Source organism: Ruditapes philippinarum, unplaced genomic scaffold, assembly GCF_026571515.1.
Source record: "Ruditapes philippinarum isolate M1 unplaced genomic scaffold, ASM2657151v2 ctg544_1_1_1_1, whole genome shotgun sequence".
NCBI lineage: Eukaryota > Metazoa > Mollusca > Bivalvia > Venerida > Veneridae > Ruditapes > Ruditapes philippinarum.
In genome coordinates, this window is record NW_026855242.1 from 234756 (window position 1) to 254812 (window position 20057).

Consider the following 20057-nt stretch of genomic DNA (forward strand, 5'->3'; position numbering starts at 1 on the left):
ACCAAAGTCAAGGTTACACATAGAGGTCAAAGTTCAGATAAAAATTTGAAGATGTGTATAGGGACCATTTAGTCATCATTTATTGATGGATTGTAGCACAAATGGTAACTATCATGACTACAGGTGTGACACATTTAATTTAGGTTAATATTTGCAAGGTCAAGGTCACTGGAGATGATAAAATATCCAGATGTTGTCCGGAGCATATTTTCTACATGCATGGAGGAATTTTAATGTTACTTTATAGAATTGTTCACCACCATGAGACGTAGTGCCCTGCACATGAACCAAGTCTCTAGGTCAAAGGTGAAGGTCACAGTTAGAGCTCATAGAAAAACGCTTGTCTGGAGCAAAACTTCTACATGCATAGAGGGATTTCAATATAATTTGGCACAAATGTTCATCATTGTGAGGCTGAGTGCTGTGCATAAAATTCAGGTCCCTGCGACCAAGGTCAAGGTCACACATCCTGTGCATATCTTCCCTACTGATTTGTTTTAAGGTTCATTTAACAACACAGTGCCAAGAATAAAAACTTGCTTGCTAGATAACACTTATCCATAATGCCCCCATCTCCATCTAAAGCTTTCGTAAACGGGCGTATTTTGTGACTATGGCACCCTTGTTTTTTCATGTAAAAGGTCACTGGACCTGTAAAAACAAAACTTTAAAACTGGCCATAAAAACAAACTGCATTTATCTAGTAACATCAAATTTTGTATGTAGAAGCACCTTTTAGGAGTTGTACATGCCACACCCATTTTCAGATCAATAAGTCCAGTCATTGGGACTTTTAATTAAAAATACATAAAACTGGCCATGAAACTTAGGAACTGCAAACTTTGTGTGCAGAAGCATCTTGGCAAGTCCAACCTGTTATACCTTTTGTGGGTCCAAAAGTTAAAGTGACATTCAAATAATCTATTTAGAAAATTTACAGTTTACTATCCACCACTGAGAGTGCACTGCTCCTCAGTCAGCTGTTGTTAATTGAAATAACAAAATATTACACTTCATCAGTGCTGAAGAGTACCCTTAAAGAAAGTGTAAGATAGTGTAAGGGTTCAATTCTACACTCCCCAAAAAAGAGCTGGACTTTCTTTTTATACTAAAAAATATATATTTTAAAGCATTAACTACATCAACAAACATTATCAATATAAGATTATTCAAGGGAACATACAAATGAAACAAACATGAATTACCCAAATTTTATTCGAATTTTCATTCAAACCCATCAGAGTACATAAAATAATAAATACAATAACTGTAAATGACTCAGATATGAAATAATGCAATGTTTTAAATATACCCTCCATTTATGATTAATACAATAGTCTTATTCCTTTTTCATGAGTAACTTGTCCGAGATGAATACATTTTATCAATATGTCTTGTCCGAAATGAATAAATTTTATCAACATGCAACAGATACCATTAAATTCTATGTTATTCAAAACAATGTAACTGCTTCATAACCATTGCCTTGCTCAATCTGAAACTGTCCAGAGCCTTTCTTCCTTCTACAGCAGGGACCATTTATAAGCAGCTTCCCACCAAGAAACTTTCTTAAAAATCTGATTTTGCTCTAAAATTCAATTTACATAGTTTCCTCTTCCCCATTTGCAAAATAAAACATTATGCTATTTTTCTCCAAATTTAAGTGAAGGACTCCATCCTCTACCTGTGAAAAAAAAAAGCCTGACTGTCTATTACTGGTTTTAAGGAAATTTTATAAATAGAGGAATCAACATAATACAGTTAGTCAGACAACATAGATGTAGACAGACCTTACTTTTAATTGGAAGCTTAGACAATTTAGTGTCACTCTTTAGGTGTTTACTAAGATAAAATTGATTAAATATTAATCATAAAACGTTTTTTTCAGTATGATCAAATACTGTCAATGACAATGCTAAGAAATGAACATGATTGACTTAAAGCAACTAAAATGTTCATGATGATTGGTAAGAAAAGTTAGCATAGCAAATTAAAAGATGGGCATCCAAGTGCTCTTTCAGCATAATATCACTTAAAACCTTACAGTATCAAAAACAAAACAATTTACTTTTCCATAACAATGTCCCTGAATAACATTACAACTGCAGCTTTCTAAGTAGATACAAAAATGTACTGGATATACATGATTGTCTTGAAAAAAATTACAACTTCAATCTGTTGAGCATTTTAAGTTTTTAGAAAAGACAGATTGCCATTTACTAGTAAAGCACCACAAATTTGATTGAAATATAACATACATGTAACTAAATGTAACACTGTAACATGCCTTTTACAAGTCTTTAATACATGTATAAACAAGTTTTTTTATGTGGAAGTCCCTCAGACTTGAGCATATGTTACAGTGGATAAAATAAATCCCTGCAGCATGTCCTGCAAGCATATATTATCAGATGTATACACCATTTCTTGAGATTACAAGCACCTGTTACATCTGATCACTGTACCTTTCTTGCGAGCCTCTTTATTTTAACTTGTACCATTCTTGAGATAACTGCAAGACTAGACATGTTAAAACACTGGATGTGTCAAGAGATTCAATATCTTAGAAAAACCATTAGTTCATGTAAATTTAATTCTCCTTAAAAATCAAACATTAACTTCAAACCATAATTACAGTATGTAACCAAAAAAAATGCTGTGCAATTGAGACTTAAAACAATACATAGAAAGCATATTCCATGAAACATTATAGTCACTTTTTTAACTGCCTATAAAAATGTTGAGCTCAATGTCATATTACCTAAAGTAAATATTGCAAACTAGGTAAACAAAACATAAGATAATACAGATCAGGTAAATTTGTTACTAAAATTATGCAGAAAAGGTACATGTATAAACAGTAATGAACATACACTGAACATATTTAAGTGATTGGGAAAAAGTTTTCATTGTCTAAAATCTTAATTTATTATACATCTGAAATCTTAATAATCATTCTTAAAAACAGAACAGTTGTAAAAGTTTTTTTCTAGTTTTTGTATCACCACTCATTAGAAATTTCAGAACTTTATATTACATGTATTATACATAGATACTCAAGGCAGTCTCTTATTTTACTTATATTATATGGGACTCTCAAATGAAATAACAAATTTGCACAACCAGTAAATATTTAACAAATGAACAATGTTTAGGCATAATTTACTATGTTTCACAATTTTTAACTCTTGAAGGAAATCATATGGATATCAGCATACAAAATTAACTTTCTAAATTATAAAATAAATGAACTAAATTTTAAAAATCTAACATGAATTAAAAGTTCAGATATTCACAATTTACCAGTGTCAGGTACACATGCCTATGTATCTTTTGCTGTTAAAGGCGCTTGATAATAATTTTTGATCAACTGGCCCATAAAACAAAATTAAGCCATATTTGAATGTAACAATTCATTTTGAATATAGATGGTTTTAGCTTGACAGCATACTGTTTTTACTTTTAGAATAAAACAATTAAAACAAGCAAAACTGAATGATTCTTTAGCACCTGTTTTTTTTACATCCCTTAAATCAAAATTAACAGGAACACCCTGTATATATTTCCATGGTTATAGCAATCAGAAGCCTACACTATATTAGATTAAATTTAAATATACAAACCACTACTTAATGTAAGTTATATCCCCTCAAAAAAAATATATATATCAAAAATAAATGTAGGCTTTATGTATTGATTAACATGCAAAAAAATCCCTATGTACAAAATAAATAGATAACAATAGCTATTAGAGATTCTATAAAGAAGTACAGAAACACGTGAACAGAAGTAACGAATCTATTAAAAGCATCAATAATTATGCCAAATTTCATTTTATCATGATTGAACTAATGGCAGGAGAAATGCTTATCAATGATGAACACTGATAATGCTTGGTAAATGTTTCACAAAGAATCAAAACATTGTAAAACCATAAGATAATTGAGTCCAGAAAAGTCTCAGATCATTAGAAACTCAATTAAAATATTGTCTTCAAACTGTTTTAGTATTATATTTTCTTAGGTTATGGTATATTTGTAGAGATGATTTTCATAAAAAAAAATTGCACACAATAAAACATTGAACTTTTTTTCACATAAAACACATTTTCTTGAAAAATAAACTAATATTAAACTTGCAGGAATGCTATCAAGATTTCTTTCTTTAAATAATGCCAGAGTAAATGACTTGAATTGAAAATGGCAGAAAAAATGGAATTCTGAAGTGAAGCTATCACAGATGTAGTCTACTTCCTTGCTGTTTCATAATTTGTCTCAAACCATTCTACAGTTTCTTTGATTGCTGAAAGAAGAAAATGAAATCACTTCTAAAATATAAAATTTTATATACAAAATACATTGATCTAATCTTCAGTGCCCTTTGTTAGTTTATAATGCAGTTTTTTCTGGTTTCAAATTTGGCTAAGAAGTTTTAGAGAAATTTGCATTCACAACAATGGCATAGGTAAATTGCAACTGCGCTAATTGGCCAATCAAGAGATTATCCATTGGCAAAATTGTAACTGTTCTGACAGCCAGCTGGATAACTTCCTTGCATGAAAAAATCATCAAGAGTTTCTGGCAGGATTCAAACCCACAGCAATGGAGCAGTGGGAGCAAGTGATTGTATGAAATTTAACCACTTAGCCCAAGAGTCACCACTTACTCTTTTATGATCAACTGTTGTGTGGAATATATTCCAGATTGATAAAACCTTTACCTTTATCAAATGGTGTAAATTTAAAATCTGGGAGATAAGACCTAAGTTTTTCATTGGATGCAGTCTTCTTGAATTGCCCATCCGATTTGCTTGTATCAAATACAACATTGCCCTTGAAGTCTGCTGCTTTAAGGACAGCTTCTGCTGCTTCCTTTATACTCACTTCATCTTCCTCACTCACTGAAAATAAATACAATGTTTTAAAGGCCCACTATGCCTCAGAAATGCTATCATTTTTATGTTACAAAAACTTTCTATTTTTGGTAATTTCTTACAGTTTCCAAAATAATACCCATTTGCCACATAGATAAACTACCTGTTACTTCATTTGCTCTGCTGGCAATGGGTATTATCATAGTGAATCAGTAGTTTGTATGGAAGTCAACTTTCTTCAGTTAACATCTAATAATCATGCACAACATTCTTTCATAACTTCATTCTCAGTTTGAATAGAAAATCTTTTTTTTCTCTGAACTTGCCCATTCGTAACATTACAACTCCATTAATACAAGATGTTGAATACAGAAAAAATATAGCTAGATGTATTTTGTTCTTCATTTGAAAATGATAGTTTTTTGATGAGAAAAATATACACAATTCTTAAATTTCATTGAAAACAGGTGAAGTCATGTCATAAACAACAGTACACAGTTGATGTGTTTGGGACCACACATTGTAACCATCAGCAAGAATACCTAGAAAGTCTCTATAAAACTTACCTAGAAAGTCTCTATAAAACTTACCTGACAATATAATTGGCTCTATTTCAGTATAATTCCTTAACACCCAAATCATTAGGCGAGCCAAATCTCTAGAATAGATAAACTGTCTACGTGGTGACCCTGTTCCCCATATCACAAAATCCGTACCATCTCCTGTATCAAATACACAAAATTTATCAAATAAACACAATTAGTTAAAATACAGTTTCACTTAACATTATAATTCAAAGTGGTAATATATTGGGAACAGAAATGATTTCAAAATGTAGCAACTAGGTAAAGCTGCAATCAACTCTTTTTTTTTTCAAGAATTTTTTTTAAGATTATGGAATTATAAATAAACAAAATGCTCAGTCTGCTTCTTGTGTTTTGCAAAAGTTTGTTTTGATTGTCTAATAATTCAATTATTATATAACAAGTTCTGTCAGTAAAGGATATTTGCTTTAAGAAATATGCTAAATGTTTTACATTACTCATGTTTAGCATATTATGTTTCAACATAACACATTATGTTACTTTTAGCACATTATGTTTAACATACCACAGTTACATTTAGCACATTATGTATTACATAACATAGTTGCATTTAGCACATTATGTTTTACATAACATTGTTATATTTAGCACATTATGTTTTACATAACATAGTTACGTTTATGCATTATGCACATTATGTTTTACATAACATTGTTATATTTAGCATTTATTTAGCACATTATGTTTTACATAACATTGTTATATTAAGCACATTATGTTTATGAAACTGAACATATTTCTCTTGGCATAACTTACGTTTTGCACAATATACTTTGTTGATAAGACCTGGTAGTACATGACCATCTTCTAGCTCAAAGTTATCATGAGGTCCGTAAACATTTGTTGGTATAACAGCTGTATAATTTACACCTTTCTGTTTGTTGTATCCCCTGGTAATGATCAACATTCATACATTGACATGTCTTTATGTAACTTATTTGGCAATATAAATACATGTATAAAGAAAGTAATACAAATTTTAACATGCATAAAAAATGTATTAACATATGGTTGTTAAAACTAAGTTTGTTAAAACATGTAATGCTTTAACAGAATAATATGGATACATTTTTTACAGGCAACACATTTTAAAGATATGCTATGCTCATCTTTGGGTAAAATATTTTTATTGCTGAAATTTATTGAAATCTAGGAAATTCTTACTGATCATGTCTTTTTTTGTGGCATAAACTATGTTTGACAAGCTACATTTCTCATCCGTCTTTTAACCAGAACTGACACAGTAAAGGAAACATGGTACTGCCCACATTAAGTGCTTAAACTAATGACCTGTTTCAGACTGACTGTGGTGCCAGCTTTGAGCTCATTATAATAAACCAAACTATGCTTTATGGACAAAACAATGGAGGTTTAATATGTAGAACACCAGGCCACTAGACCAGGTCCATCTCAATGCTATAAAATATGAAGTAAGACGCTTCCTTAAAAATTACATAAAATTATGAATAATAAGATACAAAAGTGTGAACATACTTGTTTAAAACATCTATCATTCTCTTTGCATAGGAATAACCAAAGTTTGAGTCATGTGGTGGTCCATTGTGTATCTGAAATTATTGGGGAAAAATGATTTTGAGATAAATTATTTTCATTAATGTTATTGTTTTTCAACTATTTCCATAGTTTTTGAAACTAAATGAATAAATTCATTTTGTAAAAAAAGAAGATCTGGTACTTTAATGAACCTTTCCAAAGGAATAAATGTTAAGCATGAACACAAAGATTATTGTCTACAACAAAAGGTCATACAATCTGGCAAGCTTCTCAATAGAGATGAAACAAGCATCCACATGACCCAGATTAATAACAACGTCTTGTAAAGTTTTTCAAAATAAATACATTTATATGGTACAAAAAATTACCAAACTTGTCTGATCTTATGGATGGATTACTTTGAACAAGGAGCTACAATATAAACTATACCTACCATTTTTTCATTAATTGGGTATGTGGTTTTATCAGGGAATATACATGTTGACAGACATGACACAACCTTCTTCACACCAAACTTATAACTGGTAGCCAGTACATTGTCATTTATCTGTATGTTTGTTCTCTGAAAGAAAGAAAAATACATTGTGTTGAATCCTGACTGAAAACACTAGCTGTGGCGAATTACGAACATTTTGGGTTTTTCCTAGCTAGTCTGTCTGTACAAACAAAGTTTTTACAGTTACAGGTTGACTAATCCATTGGGACGCTATAACGGTAAAAATTTGTTTGTACCTACAGATTAGCTGGGAAAACCCACATTGCCGAATTTTGGATAACATCTATTTTAAACAGTGCAGACCACAATCAGATGGCACAGACATACCTGCTGATCTTGGTCTGCACTTGTTGATTGGACTTGTATGTTCAACTGCTGGCAGCATCCAAAAGGTCAAACATTTGGACACTTGTGTTGATAGTGACTAGTAAGTGTCACAATATAAATCATCACAATCTGTTCAAACTATAATGATGGCAGTCCATCCCAGTATTTCCATGCTGACATTCCTTAATCAAACAATGGAACATTCCAAATTCTACAGAGGAAAGGTTAATTTAATAATTTTAGCTGTGAAATGATAAAGACAATGTAGAACTAATCATTTTTTAGGATTAATATTTTGCATATTAAGAACTGAATATTAAATATAATTATAGAATTTACATATTTTAGAAATACAATGACTATATGTCTTTTCCTATTGATTTTACCCTGCTTTGAATTTGACACAATCCATTCAAAATGAGATGTACTAAAACAGAACTACCAACCAATATAGGCTAATATCAAACTGTGCATGTGTGCAGGCTGGCCTGACTATAGGCTTATCACTTTTGGTTACAGCATACTCAATCGATTTTAGCTTAACATCTAACAAGCATATTCTGTTTTACTGCTTAACTATTTTAGCTTTACCAGATGTTTCCCAAAGCTATTTACATCTCATTAAGTCATATCATATAATATATGAGACATAAAAGAAAATCCTGACCAAAATTGTTTATTAAATGATAATATGTAATCTAGCTGTAAAATTGTCTCATTATTGGGAATAACTAATATGGATATTATATAAATTATACAGAATTAAAATCATAACTTTCCTTTTAAAGAATGTAAATAAAAATTTCTAAGAAACTTTTTGTCCTGCTGATACTGGTCTGGACTGCCCCCTTTTCAGTCAATACTTTATTATGAAAAATTTCCCAAAAGATTGCATTGGAGATAAAAAATGGTACAATCTTCCTAAATACGAGGGTTGTTCGGGAAGTTCTGAGAATTTTGTCATATCTCCTATATTTTTTGTTTCTAAGACGTAATATTTTGCACATACTAAGATTAGCATATCACGGAACTATTTCTAAAAATTGAATAGAATCAGACAACAATAGCCGGAAATAGCAGTAACCATAGCAACACTAAAATGCGCACCGGAGCAGTCCGACTCTAAAGAAAGATATAACGCGCTACACTAATAATATTTCGTAATTTTGATAACGTAAAAAATGCGCGAAAACGCTGGTCGTGAAGTCATTTCCTGAAAATATCATTAATAACGTTATTTAAATTCTCTACAGATCAACATTGTTTTAAAGTTGTTGCCCAGAGCCACTGAGTAAACAACATGACGTCGATAGGTGACGTTGAATTGCGAAGCATCGTGAAATTTTGTGTTGCGCTGGAAAAGTCTTCCACAGAAACAATGAAAATGATCAATTCTACAGGAAAATACAAGAAATGCAGTATGTTTTAGTTTCTGTGTATATGATGATGATATTTTCAGATACTGTACAGTATATATTGAAATAAATGCGTATATATTTATATTTACGCTAACCCGACAACAACGTGTGCTATAAAACAATTCTAAGAACTTCCCGAACAACCCTCGTACACTGTGGTTATCTTTTATTGAGAAATAACTGTGCATTCCAAGAGAGCCATTTAGGTTTTAAATTAAAAACAAATGCCCAATTTCATTTCACTTTTTGAAAAGCATACTGAAGTCTTGTTTTTCTGTCTGCCAACTCAGTGTAATTGAGGCATGTAATACTGGTAAAACAATGTTTATAAATCAAATATTGACATATAACATAAAATCCATTAACCAAGCCTTATCTTTACACAATACATGCAACAGCTGGGTTGAAAGTGAAAAACACTCCTTATTTTCTGAAAATTCAACTTTATCAGCATTATTTCCAACCTTTAATTTTTCAGATAATTATTCTCCTTTCACTTAAACCATATAAATCTGGACACTGGATAAATATTTTGGCTGTTTTACAGTCCAAGCTCCTCTACACAAAGTGACACCCTTTTGGGAGATAAAGGCTTTGGTTGTTGTTGAGAGGGTGTTGCTCTAAAGAATTAAATTTATTATGACACCTTATTTTAGGAAGAATTGATAATGCTAGATTCAACTTATTGTAAACAGTCTATTTCCCTACAGAGGGCTTCTATGCAAAGGGTTCAACTGCATCTTTTTATTTAGCCCAATTTGGTTAATATATTCATACTGTAAAGCAATTAATCAGCTCTAATTCGTGGATCAAGGGTTTAAGTATAAAATCAATTTTCAAATAGTAACTTCTGTACAAAAAAGCACTTGTAAGAACACCATAGATTGATTACATTATATCCAACTTTGTGATTTGTATACTTACAAAAAAGTCGAGATTATATTTGAGATTCTTAAAGAGTCCTCCAACCATAGCTGCTAAATGTATAACTTGTGTAGGTTTATACTTCTCAAACATTGCCTCTGTTGATGCTAGATCACTGCAAGATAGATGTTGCATTGTAATGACAATAAAGAGATCAAAGGGCTGCAAGCTCTGTGGTATTTTCTGATCTTTGCAATCTAAATCGTACTGTATATTTGTATGTATTTTCCTGTATCAGTTTATTTTTATGTACTATACTAGTAATTCATCTTGCAAAGCACGAAAGTTTGATACATACAGAATTTTGCATAACTACAGTAGAGTTGGATCAAAAAATCATTTTTTTATGACAGCCACACTTTATCATTGCATATCATTGCTACTTCCTTAACAAAGACACTTAAAAAAGAATTTTAAAAAAGTTGCCCCAACTGGGATTTGAACCCCAGACCTCTCACTCACTAGACGAGCGCGTTACCCCTGCACCACGGAGAAGTTTATATAACTGTTGTCTGAATAAAATCTAGTCATTCTAATTTTAGAACTTCCATTGCATTCCAGGTTTGTAATCCTTATTAATTTCGAGGTATTTGGTTCAGGATAAACCTGTTGTTTAAAATTGAAGTAAATAATTTAGCGAAAATCTTCTTGCCTAAACAGTCCGACATGTAGAATCTATATATTCCACTACTCGGCAGTCAGATTTATTTGTGTAGTATTCGGTAATCGACATCGCTAAAAATAACATTTTCAGTGATTAAAATCAAATTCATCCGCGTAATTTGTGATTGTGCATTTATTGACAATTCTATAAGACAACGCTACTTTTAAACTTTGAATGTGTTGTAATTTGTTGGATACTTGTAACAAAATAAAAATATTTCTTTCTTTTAAATCGCTAGTTTTAAGCTGTTTTGGGAACTACTTGTTGTTAGGTTTGTCGGGAAATTCTGTGTCAGAGATTGAATGTCAGCTTTGTATTTACTGACCTTCGGTCAGAAAATTCAATAAAACTAAGAATTTCCGTAAAATAGTGAAAAGTTTGATCATTGTAAATTTATCCTTTCACTTTTTTGTTTTCAAACTTCATTCAACTTTCCAATGTTTACTGGTTTAAGAAAACTTCAAGGTCAGTCTTGAAGAAACATTACTGCTTCTCTACTTCTTACAAAGTTCTGTAAGCTATCTGGATAGCTTCCTCACATGAAGGAATCCAAAGTTCCAATCTGGATTTGAACCTACAGGGAAAAGTGGTTTGAAGTCAACTGTACAAGGTGTAAAGTTATAATATATATCCTATTTAAACCTCTATTTTTCAGCTCTTATCAATCCTTAATCTGCAGTAACCATAAGTTAGTGTCTAATTGCCACCAATATAGAGCCAGGCCAGCCTGCACCTCAATATGGTCTTACCAGGCTCTATACTGTTGGTGGCTCATTTATTGTTTTTTGATATTAATTTCCCATAAACTTTGCAAGGACTGTTCCATATTTGAAGCTTGGCAAATCCATCAGGTAATGGCTTAATAGGAAAAAGTAATACTAAGTAAGTTACAGCAGTGTCAGTGTGGGATCGACCTTGTCATCCCTGAATTTGTAAAGTCAAGCAGGGTTACAATGTATCAAGATACAACATTGCCTGATCTTTTTCAATCAATTTTGGCAAGATTTCATTTTAGAAAATAAGTGTACAGGCCTACTTACATGTACAAGTCCAACAATCAGAAGATAATTTATTGTAAAAGCTGTAAATGTTTGTCACAAATTTTCAAATGTTGGCAAATACCTTATGAACTAATACTTAATTATTATACCAAAAAATGTTGTTTATACTAATATTAAACTTTAAATAATCCATTTAAAGGAATCTATAATGATATAGATATGTTATGAAAGAGTATTCAAAAACTAAACACACTTGGCAGCATTTTACAAATTATTTGTGTAGTTTATATCACATTATAGTAATGTATAAATTGAATTACAATTCTTTAAAAAAAAAACATCACTGAATGTTTCTATGTGGTGCTTTTGGTGAAAATGTTGAATATAATTTATAAATCATTTGAAAATAGATACAACTTGCAAAATTTACAGATTTTTCCCCAATAACATTTTTTTTTCATTTAACTCAATGCACATTGCATGTAAATGTGTCAGTTAAGCAAAAAGTGGTTTTCCCCCAAAGAAATATTTTTAAATATAGAAATTGTAATCATTATATTGACATTATCTATAATTCTATATCTATATTTATATAATGCCTTGGGCATTAACCCTAAATGAAATTTCAATATTTGAAAATCCTTGTTTTTATTTTAGATAACAAAACAATTTAATAAATTTATTAAATAGCTTTATTATCATATCTTTACAAGCATTTAACATTGACAGAAATATATTCTTCAATTTCTGATAAAGGAAGTTGAACATTTCCAAAATCCTTTTTAACCTACTAAAACTAGAAATTAAATATTTTTTAAGGAGATTCTTTATTTATTTTTTTCTTATGCAATTCATGTGTGGTAAATAAAACAAAACTTGCCAGCTTTAATCATCAGATTTTTTATAAACATGTGCATCTTAAGCCTTTTCTCTACTAGAATATAATAGGTCTTCCCTTACTTTAATTATAGAGCGGTCCATTGTTGGTTTTAAGGGATTTCAATATTATTAAAATATAACAGGACTTCTCTTACTTTAATTACAGATTAAAGAACTGTCAATATTCAATGTTATTAAGACCATTTTATTCCAAATATATACTAGTGGCAATTTTACCAGGAATATAAGCCTCATTTGGGCTCATAATTTAATAAAATATGATAAATTTGGGGTAAAATTTTCTTTCATTTAATTAAATAGTGTTTCATCTGAAGTGAATTAACAAAAATGCAAGGAAAGAATAACTACATAAACTTTAGATCATTGTTTTTGTAAAAAAAAATCACATCTATATGACATGGCCACCTTTGTTTTGATATGTTTACATGAATATAATCCTTAATCAGTATTCATGTCAGTTATGTTTCCAGAAGTTATAAAAAAGTTTGTAATGTAAAAGGTGAAAAATTATTCAGAAATGTTTTAAACTTGTACACAATTTTAAGTAGTAATATAAGCATGAACAGTTTATCTTTTCTTCCTATATTTTCATATATAAAACAGTGTCTCCACCCTTTTTAAACATTTGCTGTAGTAAATTATTCCATGTGTATCCAACCAAGACAACATCTATTCAGATCAAACAAATCATTAACATAAATCATTTTACATTATAAAATTATGACAAAGTCAATGAAATATGCGAAAAATTAGCCATTTCTTTTCCAGTATACAGATCTGCAGTTTGATTCTATTAAATTCTGTCAGAAATTAAGTATGCTAGAATGGATAGTTCAATGTGCAATGTCGTCAAAAAGGTAATTAAAGGGAAACCTGTGAAAAAATTTTTTTTTATTTAAATTTTGGATGGAAAGGTTAGGAAAATCAAAGTTTTTGTCTGAAGATCCATTATTTATGATGACTGGTATATTTAAACTATATGAAATTTTTCTGTTCTGTTCTTTATATGCCATTAAATTTAGTTGCTCTTTGAACTTTGTTTCATAACTACCTTTATCCAAATCAAATTTAAACATTATAAGCGTTCTAACAACCCTGGTGAGAAAAACCTACTTTCAGAAAATTTTATTTATATCAAACATGGACATAGCCTATTGACAGAGCTCAAAAATACCAAAATTTACAGATTAAAGCTACAAGTATTTACATAGAGATCTTTATTGTGTGCTTAATACATTAATTTTGTTGAACTAAACGACTTTACGTGTCTGGTCACATACTTTAGCAGAAAGAATCAACTTAAAGTATTACTATAATCCCTAACATATGCAGGCTTAATTCTAATTTTAATCTGTTATATTTTTGTACTGACAGATTGTTCTCTTATTACATCCAAAGCACGAAACAGAAATAATGATTAGGTTATGTTACTACTATACCATAACAGGCCAGACTTCACTTCCATCACAAATGGAAATCCATAAAACTAAAATGTACATTTCCAATTTTAAAATTAATATAGTACATCCACTACAAAAATTTAGCTGCCTAATGAATTGTAAGAATTTCTATGATTTAAGTGTCAATAAAATTTCTCTATCAATGATATATTTTTTTCAGGAAAGAGTCATGCAACAGTTATACAATAATAATTGTCTCAGATATGCTGAAGTGAAAACTTTGATTGATTGATTGATTGATTGATTGATCATGCCTCTTAAGACTTTTATGCAATTCACATTTATACCATAAAGCAACAAGCACTCATGTGACAAACCATGTGACAAAACATTATACCTATGTATGTGTATTTTCTTCTTTTTTAAAATCATATGCTGTAACATGACCAATGTTAAAATGCTGATAGAACTTCAAGTGAAAAATAAACAGAAACAAGTACAAGTTATTGATGGGACAAGGATTTTACACAAGTGTCACTGTGACCTTTGACACAATCAAAAAGACTTTCAAGGAGTCATCTACAAGTCATGACCATCCCCTCTACTTAGTATGAAGACACCACATCTAATAGTTATTGAGCGGACAGTATTGTTTAATACCTTTATGGCATTTAAACAATATAAATGTTCATTTGTTAAAGATTATACTTTAGGGGATAGACATTTTGGGGTTGTTCCTTAAATCTTCTTTTGACCTTTTTCAACCCCACAAGCTACTTTTTCAACCCCCAGAATTACATTTTGTATAGAATGAACTTGATATTGATAAGTTGTACAAAACTATAATTCCATGTCTATCATCTAAGATCAGACAGGCAAAAGGACGTTCGGGCATATAAAAGGAATCAAATGCTTAACAGTAAACAATATCTTTATTCTGAGAAATTAATTCTCTACTTATTATATAACATCTCACTTACCTAAGATTAGCATCTTTAGATGAAACAAATATCCATTCTTCATTTGGTTGTTTTTCCCCATTTTGTACCACATATTCAATCGCCTTGCCGACAAGACCAGTGCCTCCAGTAACTAGGATAACTTGTTTTTCTGACATATTTTGTTAGACCCTAGAAAAATTTATTTATTTTATTTCTATTTTCAGTCACATCAACAACGTAATTATATTGATTAACTTGCAATTTTGTATTTAATTTTCATTACATTTTAATTTAAATCAGAAAATTTAGTACAATTAAACCAATGTTACGATAAAGGCCCAGTGGATAGCAGTACAAGTACATGTATATAACTTGACTATGATACAGTGGTTATGATAACAATACTTAATAAGCAGGCTAAAATTTACAGGGTCACTGTAAATATAACTATAAGTTATCCCTATTTTATGCATTGATTTAGACAACATTCCTTCTCTGATCTTCTTAACAAATCTGAATTTGGGACAATGACTTGTACTATCAGAATCAGAAAGTTCAATTATTTCGCTATAAAGAGTAAGAAAATTAAAATTTTAAATAAAACTTATACTTTTGAAACATAAATTTATCAATTTTAGGGGAAGTTTTGAATATTTTTTGACAGTATAGTGAACAATGCAGACAACAATAAGACAGTCACTAAACATCAGCCATCTTTCTACTTGGTGTAAATTATTATCTTTTGTTTCAAAAATATCTTCGAAATTAGTAAATTAGCAAATCTGAAATTTCTGATTTGACTCTTCTAATTAATTTGTGGAGGAAGAACTCTGTCGCTGTGAATACATATATAAGAGATAAATACAAGAATGCTATAAATGTTAAGTAAATGTCAAGATTACTGAACAAAACATTCATGGATCCATTTTATACCAAATGAAATGGTTCTCTGCTCCTATGTAGCAAATATTTTGTGTTAACAACAAATGGAATATTTACAATAAAACAGATAATGTGACATGATAATGCCCAAAGACTCGGAAAAGAGAATTTGCAAGGAGAAAGTTAAGCATTCAGTGCTATGTACAGCTCATAATTCCAAACTTAAAGAACAGTAACAAATGTGACAATTGTTGCATGTGAACTGCTTTCATCAATTCAATGGGTCATGTTTACAAAATACATGTAGGTGCAATTACTGTACAGTGTGAACAGAACTATGCCCAAAGACTCGGGGAAAGAGAATATGCAAGGAGCAAGTTAAGCATTCAGTGCTATGTACAGCTCATAATTCAAAACTTAAAGAACTGTAACAAATGTGACAATTGTTGTATGTGAACTGCTTTCATCAATTCAATGGGTCATGTTTACAAAATACATGCTAAAAGTGATGGTTTTAAAAACTTTCGTCCGAAGTACTGAATTGACGAAAAGCAAATTTTCTAATTACAAGATAACGATAAAAACCAAATTCTGACTGAAAATGGAAGCGTAGACTGGTCACCCGCGCACTTCTATGGGAACCATAATGGGACAGGGAACCAGAATGAACGGAAGCAGTGTATAAAATACCAAATGACAGTTTTAAAACAGAAAATGTAAAATGAAAATTGAATGGTTATTTTATACTATTTCACGGTAAAAGGAAATCAAGCTCGCTCTGAGGCTTTACCTTTTTCATATTATTTAATATACATTGTATATTGATGCAAGCAAGTCTAATTTGAAAATTTTCATACATGTCATAGATTAAAAATGTCAGTAGCCTTAATCTTACTTTCCTACCTTCACAAGCAGTAAAGTCCCTATCGCGAAAACACATGGCAAATGGAGATTTCTCAACTATTCTATACAATTGTTAAATGTCAGTTATCTAGATAAAACAGGAATATATTATGTTCATATTTAATGGTATATTTCAATCTAAAAATGACAATGTGTACTAACTGATATATGACAAAAAATATCTTACAGAATTTTACTTTCAGTTTAGCCGTTTTAGAAATTAGTTGCTTAAACAAATTATACCGATGTTTTAGAATAACTGACAAAACAGAATAAATCTTAATATTTAGTTTAAAACTCTATACATTGACAATACTCACTTTGTAATCGGAAGATGTTAGATTCCTGGTATTAAGTTAGGGAAGATCTCAAATTGATTTGTGTATCCCAATTTGACACGAGTAAGCACCTGTCAATACCGGCGTTATCACGTGGGGTATATCACGTGATACTGATTGAAAAACACGGCGAGCAGTCGATTTAATCCAAAGTGGCATTCGTCAACTTTTTCAATCACGCCTATTCGATGCGCGCTGACCAATGCAGGTAAATTAAAAGAAAAAATGAACAGGAGTAATAAATATTACTCGGGTTTATCAGTAACCAAGGTAATAAATAATTGTATCTGTGAGAAAAAAAAAGAGTTGATAGCGTTTAAAATCATTAAATACACATTACAGTTAAAAGATTATTCAGAAGTTGACACAGTTAAAGTGTATAAATTTACATTACGATTTTAAGTCCTAGTTTATATAAAAGTTATATAAAACTTAAATTATTTATCTAAATTAATTTTAAAAGGAAACGCATATTAAATAAACCATATTCTACATAATTTCTATTATACGTTTATAGAGTGTGTTTGATACTGTTGTTGTTGTTTTTAATTTGACTGTATAGTAAACCAAAAAATATTGTGTTTGAATTCAAATTTTATACACATATTATTGTCTCTTCTGAAAACATCTAATGTACTCTCTGTGCTCCATATCATGAAATGTCAAATTGTATATTGTGCTATATGCATGGTATTTATAAACTTTTTTTTTGAATTTTGAATATAAAAGTAATATTTACAGCAAAACTTTATGTTTTAATTTTAAAGAAGAATACAAGTTTCCAAAATAATTCTATGAAAGAAATATGGTACATGTAGTATATTATCTTTAATGCCAATGGCGCATGCACAGCAATATATATTACGGAAATACTTTTTTTCTGGTAGCGGATGAATTTTCAACATCTTTCATAAGATGTATGATATCATTTCCATATCAAATAACGGTATTCTATTCTCTCCTATACAAATCAATGTTGATACGAATATGGCAAAATAATATTTTCATATAATGCGCGCGGGAATGACGTCATTGAAAGCATGCGACTTGTATTGCGTAAGATGTGTTGCGTAATTTACAGTAGAAAATCCTGTCTGATGTACAAGAAATTATTTCTTGTGGTATCACAGCAGTCATGGCAGTGTCATCAGTAAATAACCGGACCTTCAGATATAGAGTAAGAAAAGTAATTTTGTCCGTTTTACTTTATATTGAAGATGCATTAAGATATACTGCAGAGTACTTCTAAAGATCTGCTTACCAGTGAAATACTAGATTTTATTTTGAGCTAACCAGTGAGATTCACTAACAAAGTTTTTGGATAAATTTTCGGATCAAGATCAAAATGTGGAGTTCTCAAATCTGATCCGGAAATCTGGATCAAATTGATCCAAATGTTGATTCTCGTAGATTCCTCTATTTAGGTGGATCAAATTAAGGAACAATCTAAAAACAATGGCTGAGTGTGTATCAAGGCAGCGTCGGTTGCCCTTTATATGAATAGCCTACCGTTTGATCGGCGGGTGTTTCGAGGTCACTCGAACCCACTGGTGAACATTAGCAGCGAGGAAGTCCGTAAACGCTATCGTTTCTTTCCTCAAACCACCTTGAGGATAGTTAATTTGATTGATTCAAATGAGGAGGGAGATCAAGCGTTCCCATACACTGCCACCACTTCTTGCTGTTAAATTGTGTCTTTGCATTTTTTGGCATCTAATGGTCATCACATTAATTGTTTTTGTTTGTTTGTTTTGGGTTTTACGTCACATCGACACAGTATAGGTCATATCGCGACGTTCCAGCTTTACTGGTGGAGGAAGACCTCAGGTGCCCTTCCGTGCATTATTTCAGGCACGAACGGGCACCTGAGTAGAACCACCGACGTTCCGTAAGCTAGCTGGATAGCTTCCTTACATGAAAGAATCGAAAGTCCCTGTCGGGATTCGAACCCACAGCGGTGAGGGGCAAGTGGTTTGAAGTCAACGACCTTAACCACTCGGCCACGGACGCCCCCGCATTAATTGTAATTGCACAAGTGGATAGCTATCAAGACCAAGCGTGTCACGGGCGATGAAGTCATTTTGCCTGGCACTGTGTCATTTACTTGACCAGTATGTGATATTTCCAAGGGTTAACATGATACGCAAGATACAGAAAAGATTATTTAATTACGCTGTTGCAGGTAAGACAATATCAAGTTTTATTTTATGCTTACTGGTCAGTGAGATGCTGGATTTAATCCATGTGATAAATCCATGTCACCCAAAGTAAATACATTTTTTGTATCTATGGATTTAACTCACTGCAGTATTGGAGCAGTACCGACAGAAATCATGATCTCAAAGTAGAAAAAGTGTTGCTTTTTCCGGCAATTCTTACATTTTCCATCAATGATCGTATGAAAATGTTCGCGTAGCCGTTGAACGTCGGACGTCATCTTCATTACATACATGTATAATTATGTCTTTTTACGCGCTTTGTCAATGGAACCAGTGGAAATGGTTGTTATTACACTTATAAATAAGGGATAAAATGAAAACTTCTCAGTATGAACTATGATATGTATAATTATAACATATTCACGATAAACAACGAATTTTATATCCTCCATTTATCCATGAAATAAAATCCTGTGAATTAGCTTTGTCGAACTTTTTATTTGCTTACGTATTAATTAAATTTTATGAATCGGTAGATCTATATAAATTTGTAAATTTACATAAAAAGTGCTTCGTTTCTTTCTTTATGGCATGATTCAAATACCATAACTCCTCTTAAATGATTGAAAGTTACACCGCGTCAATGACTATCATTTAACTTGAATTATTTTATTTTACGTAGCATTCGAGTAGCCATTGAACGTCTGTCGTC

The 20057-nt window shown here is 31.0% G+C and overlaps 1 protein-coding gene across 1 annotated transcript; it reads right to left on the minus strand.

Moving 5' to 3' along the window:
* Positions 1 to 1197: 1197 nt before the first annotated feature.
* LOC132742589 (GDP-L-fucose synthase-like) lies at positions 1198 to 17324 on the minus strand. The gene is made up of 9 exons (XM_060731039.1): positions 17169 to 17324; positions 15103 to 15252; positions 10158 to 10272; positions 7426 to 7554; positions 6972 to 7045; positions 6234 to 6367; positions 5463 to 5594; positions 4720 to 4899; positions 1198 to 4302 (listed from the first exon to the last, which is right to left on the minus strand). Exons 2-9 carry the CDS (start codon positions 15237 to 15239, stop codon positions 4247 to 4249), a joined length of 957 nt encoding a protein of 318 aa, XP_060587022.1. The 5' UTR covers positions 15240 to 15252; positions 17169 to 17324; the 3' UTR covers positions 1198 to 4246.
* Positions 17325 to 20057: the final 2733 nt, after the last annotated feature.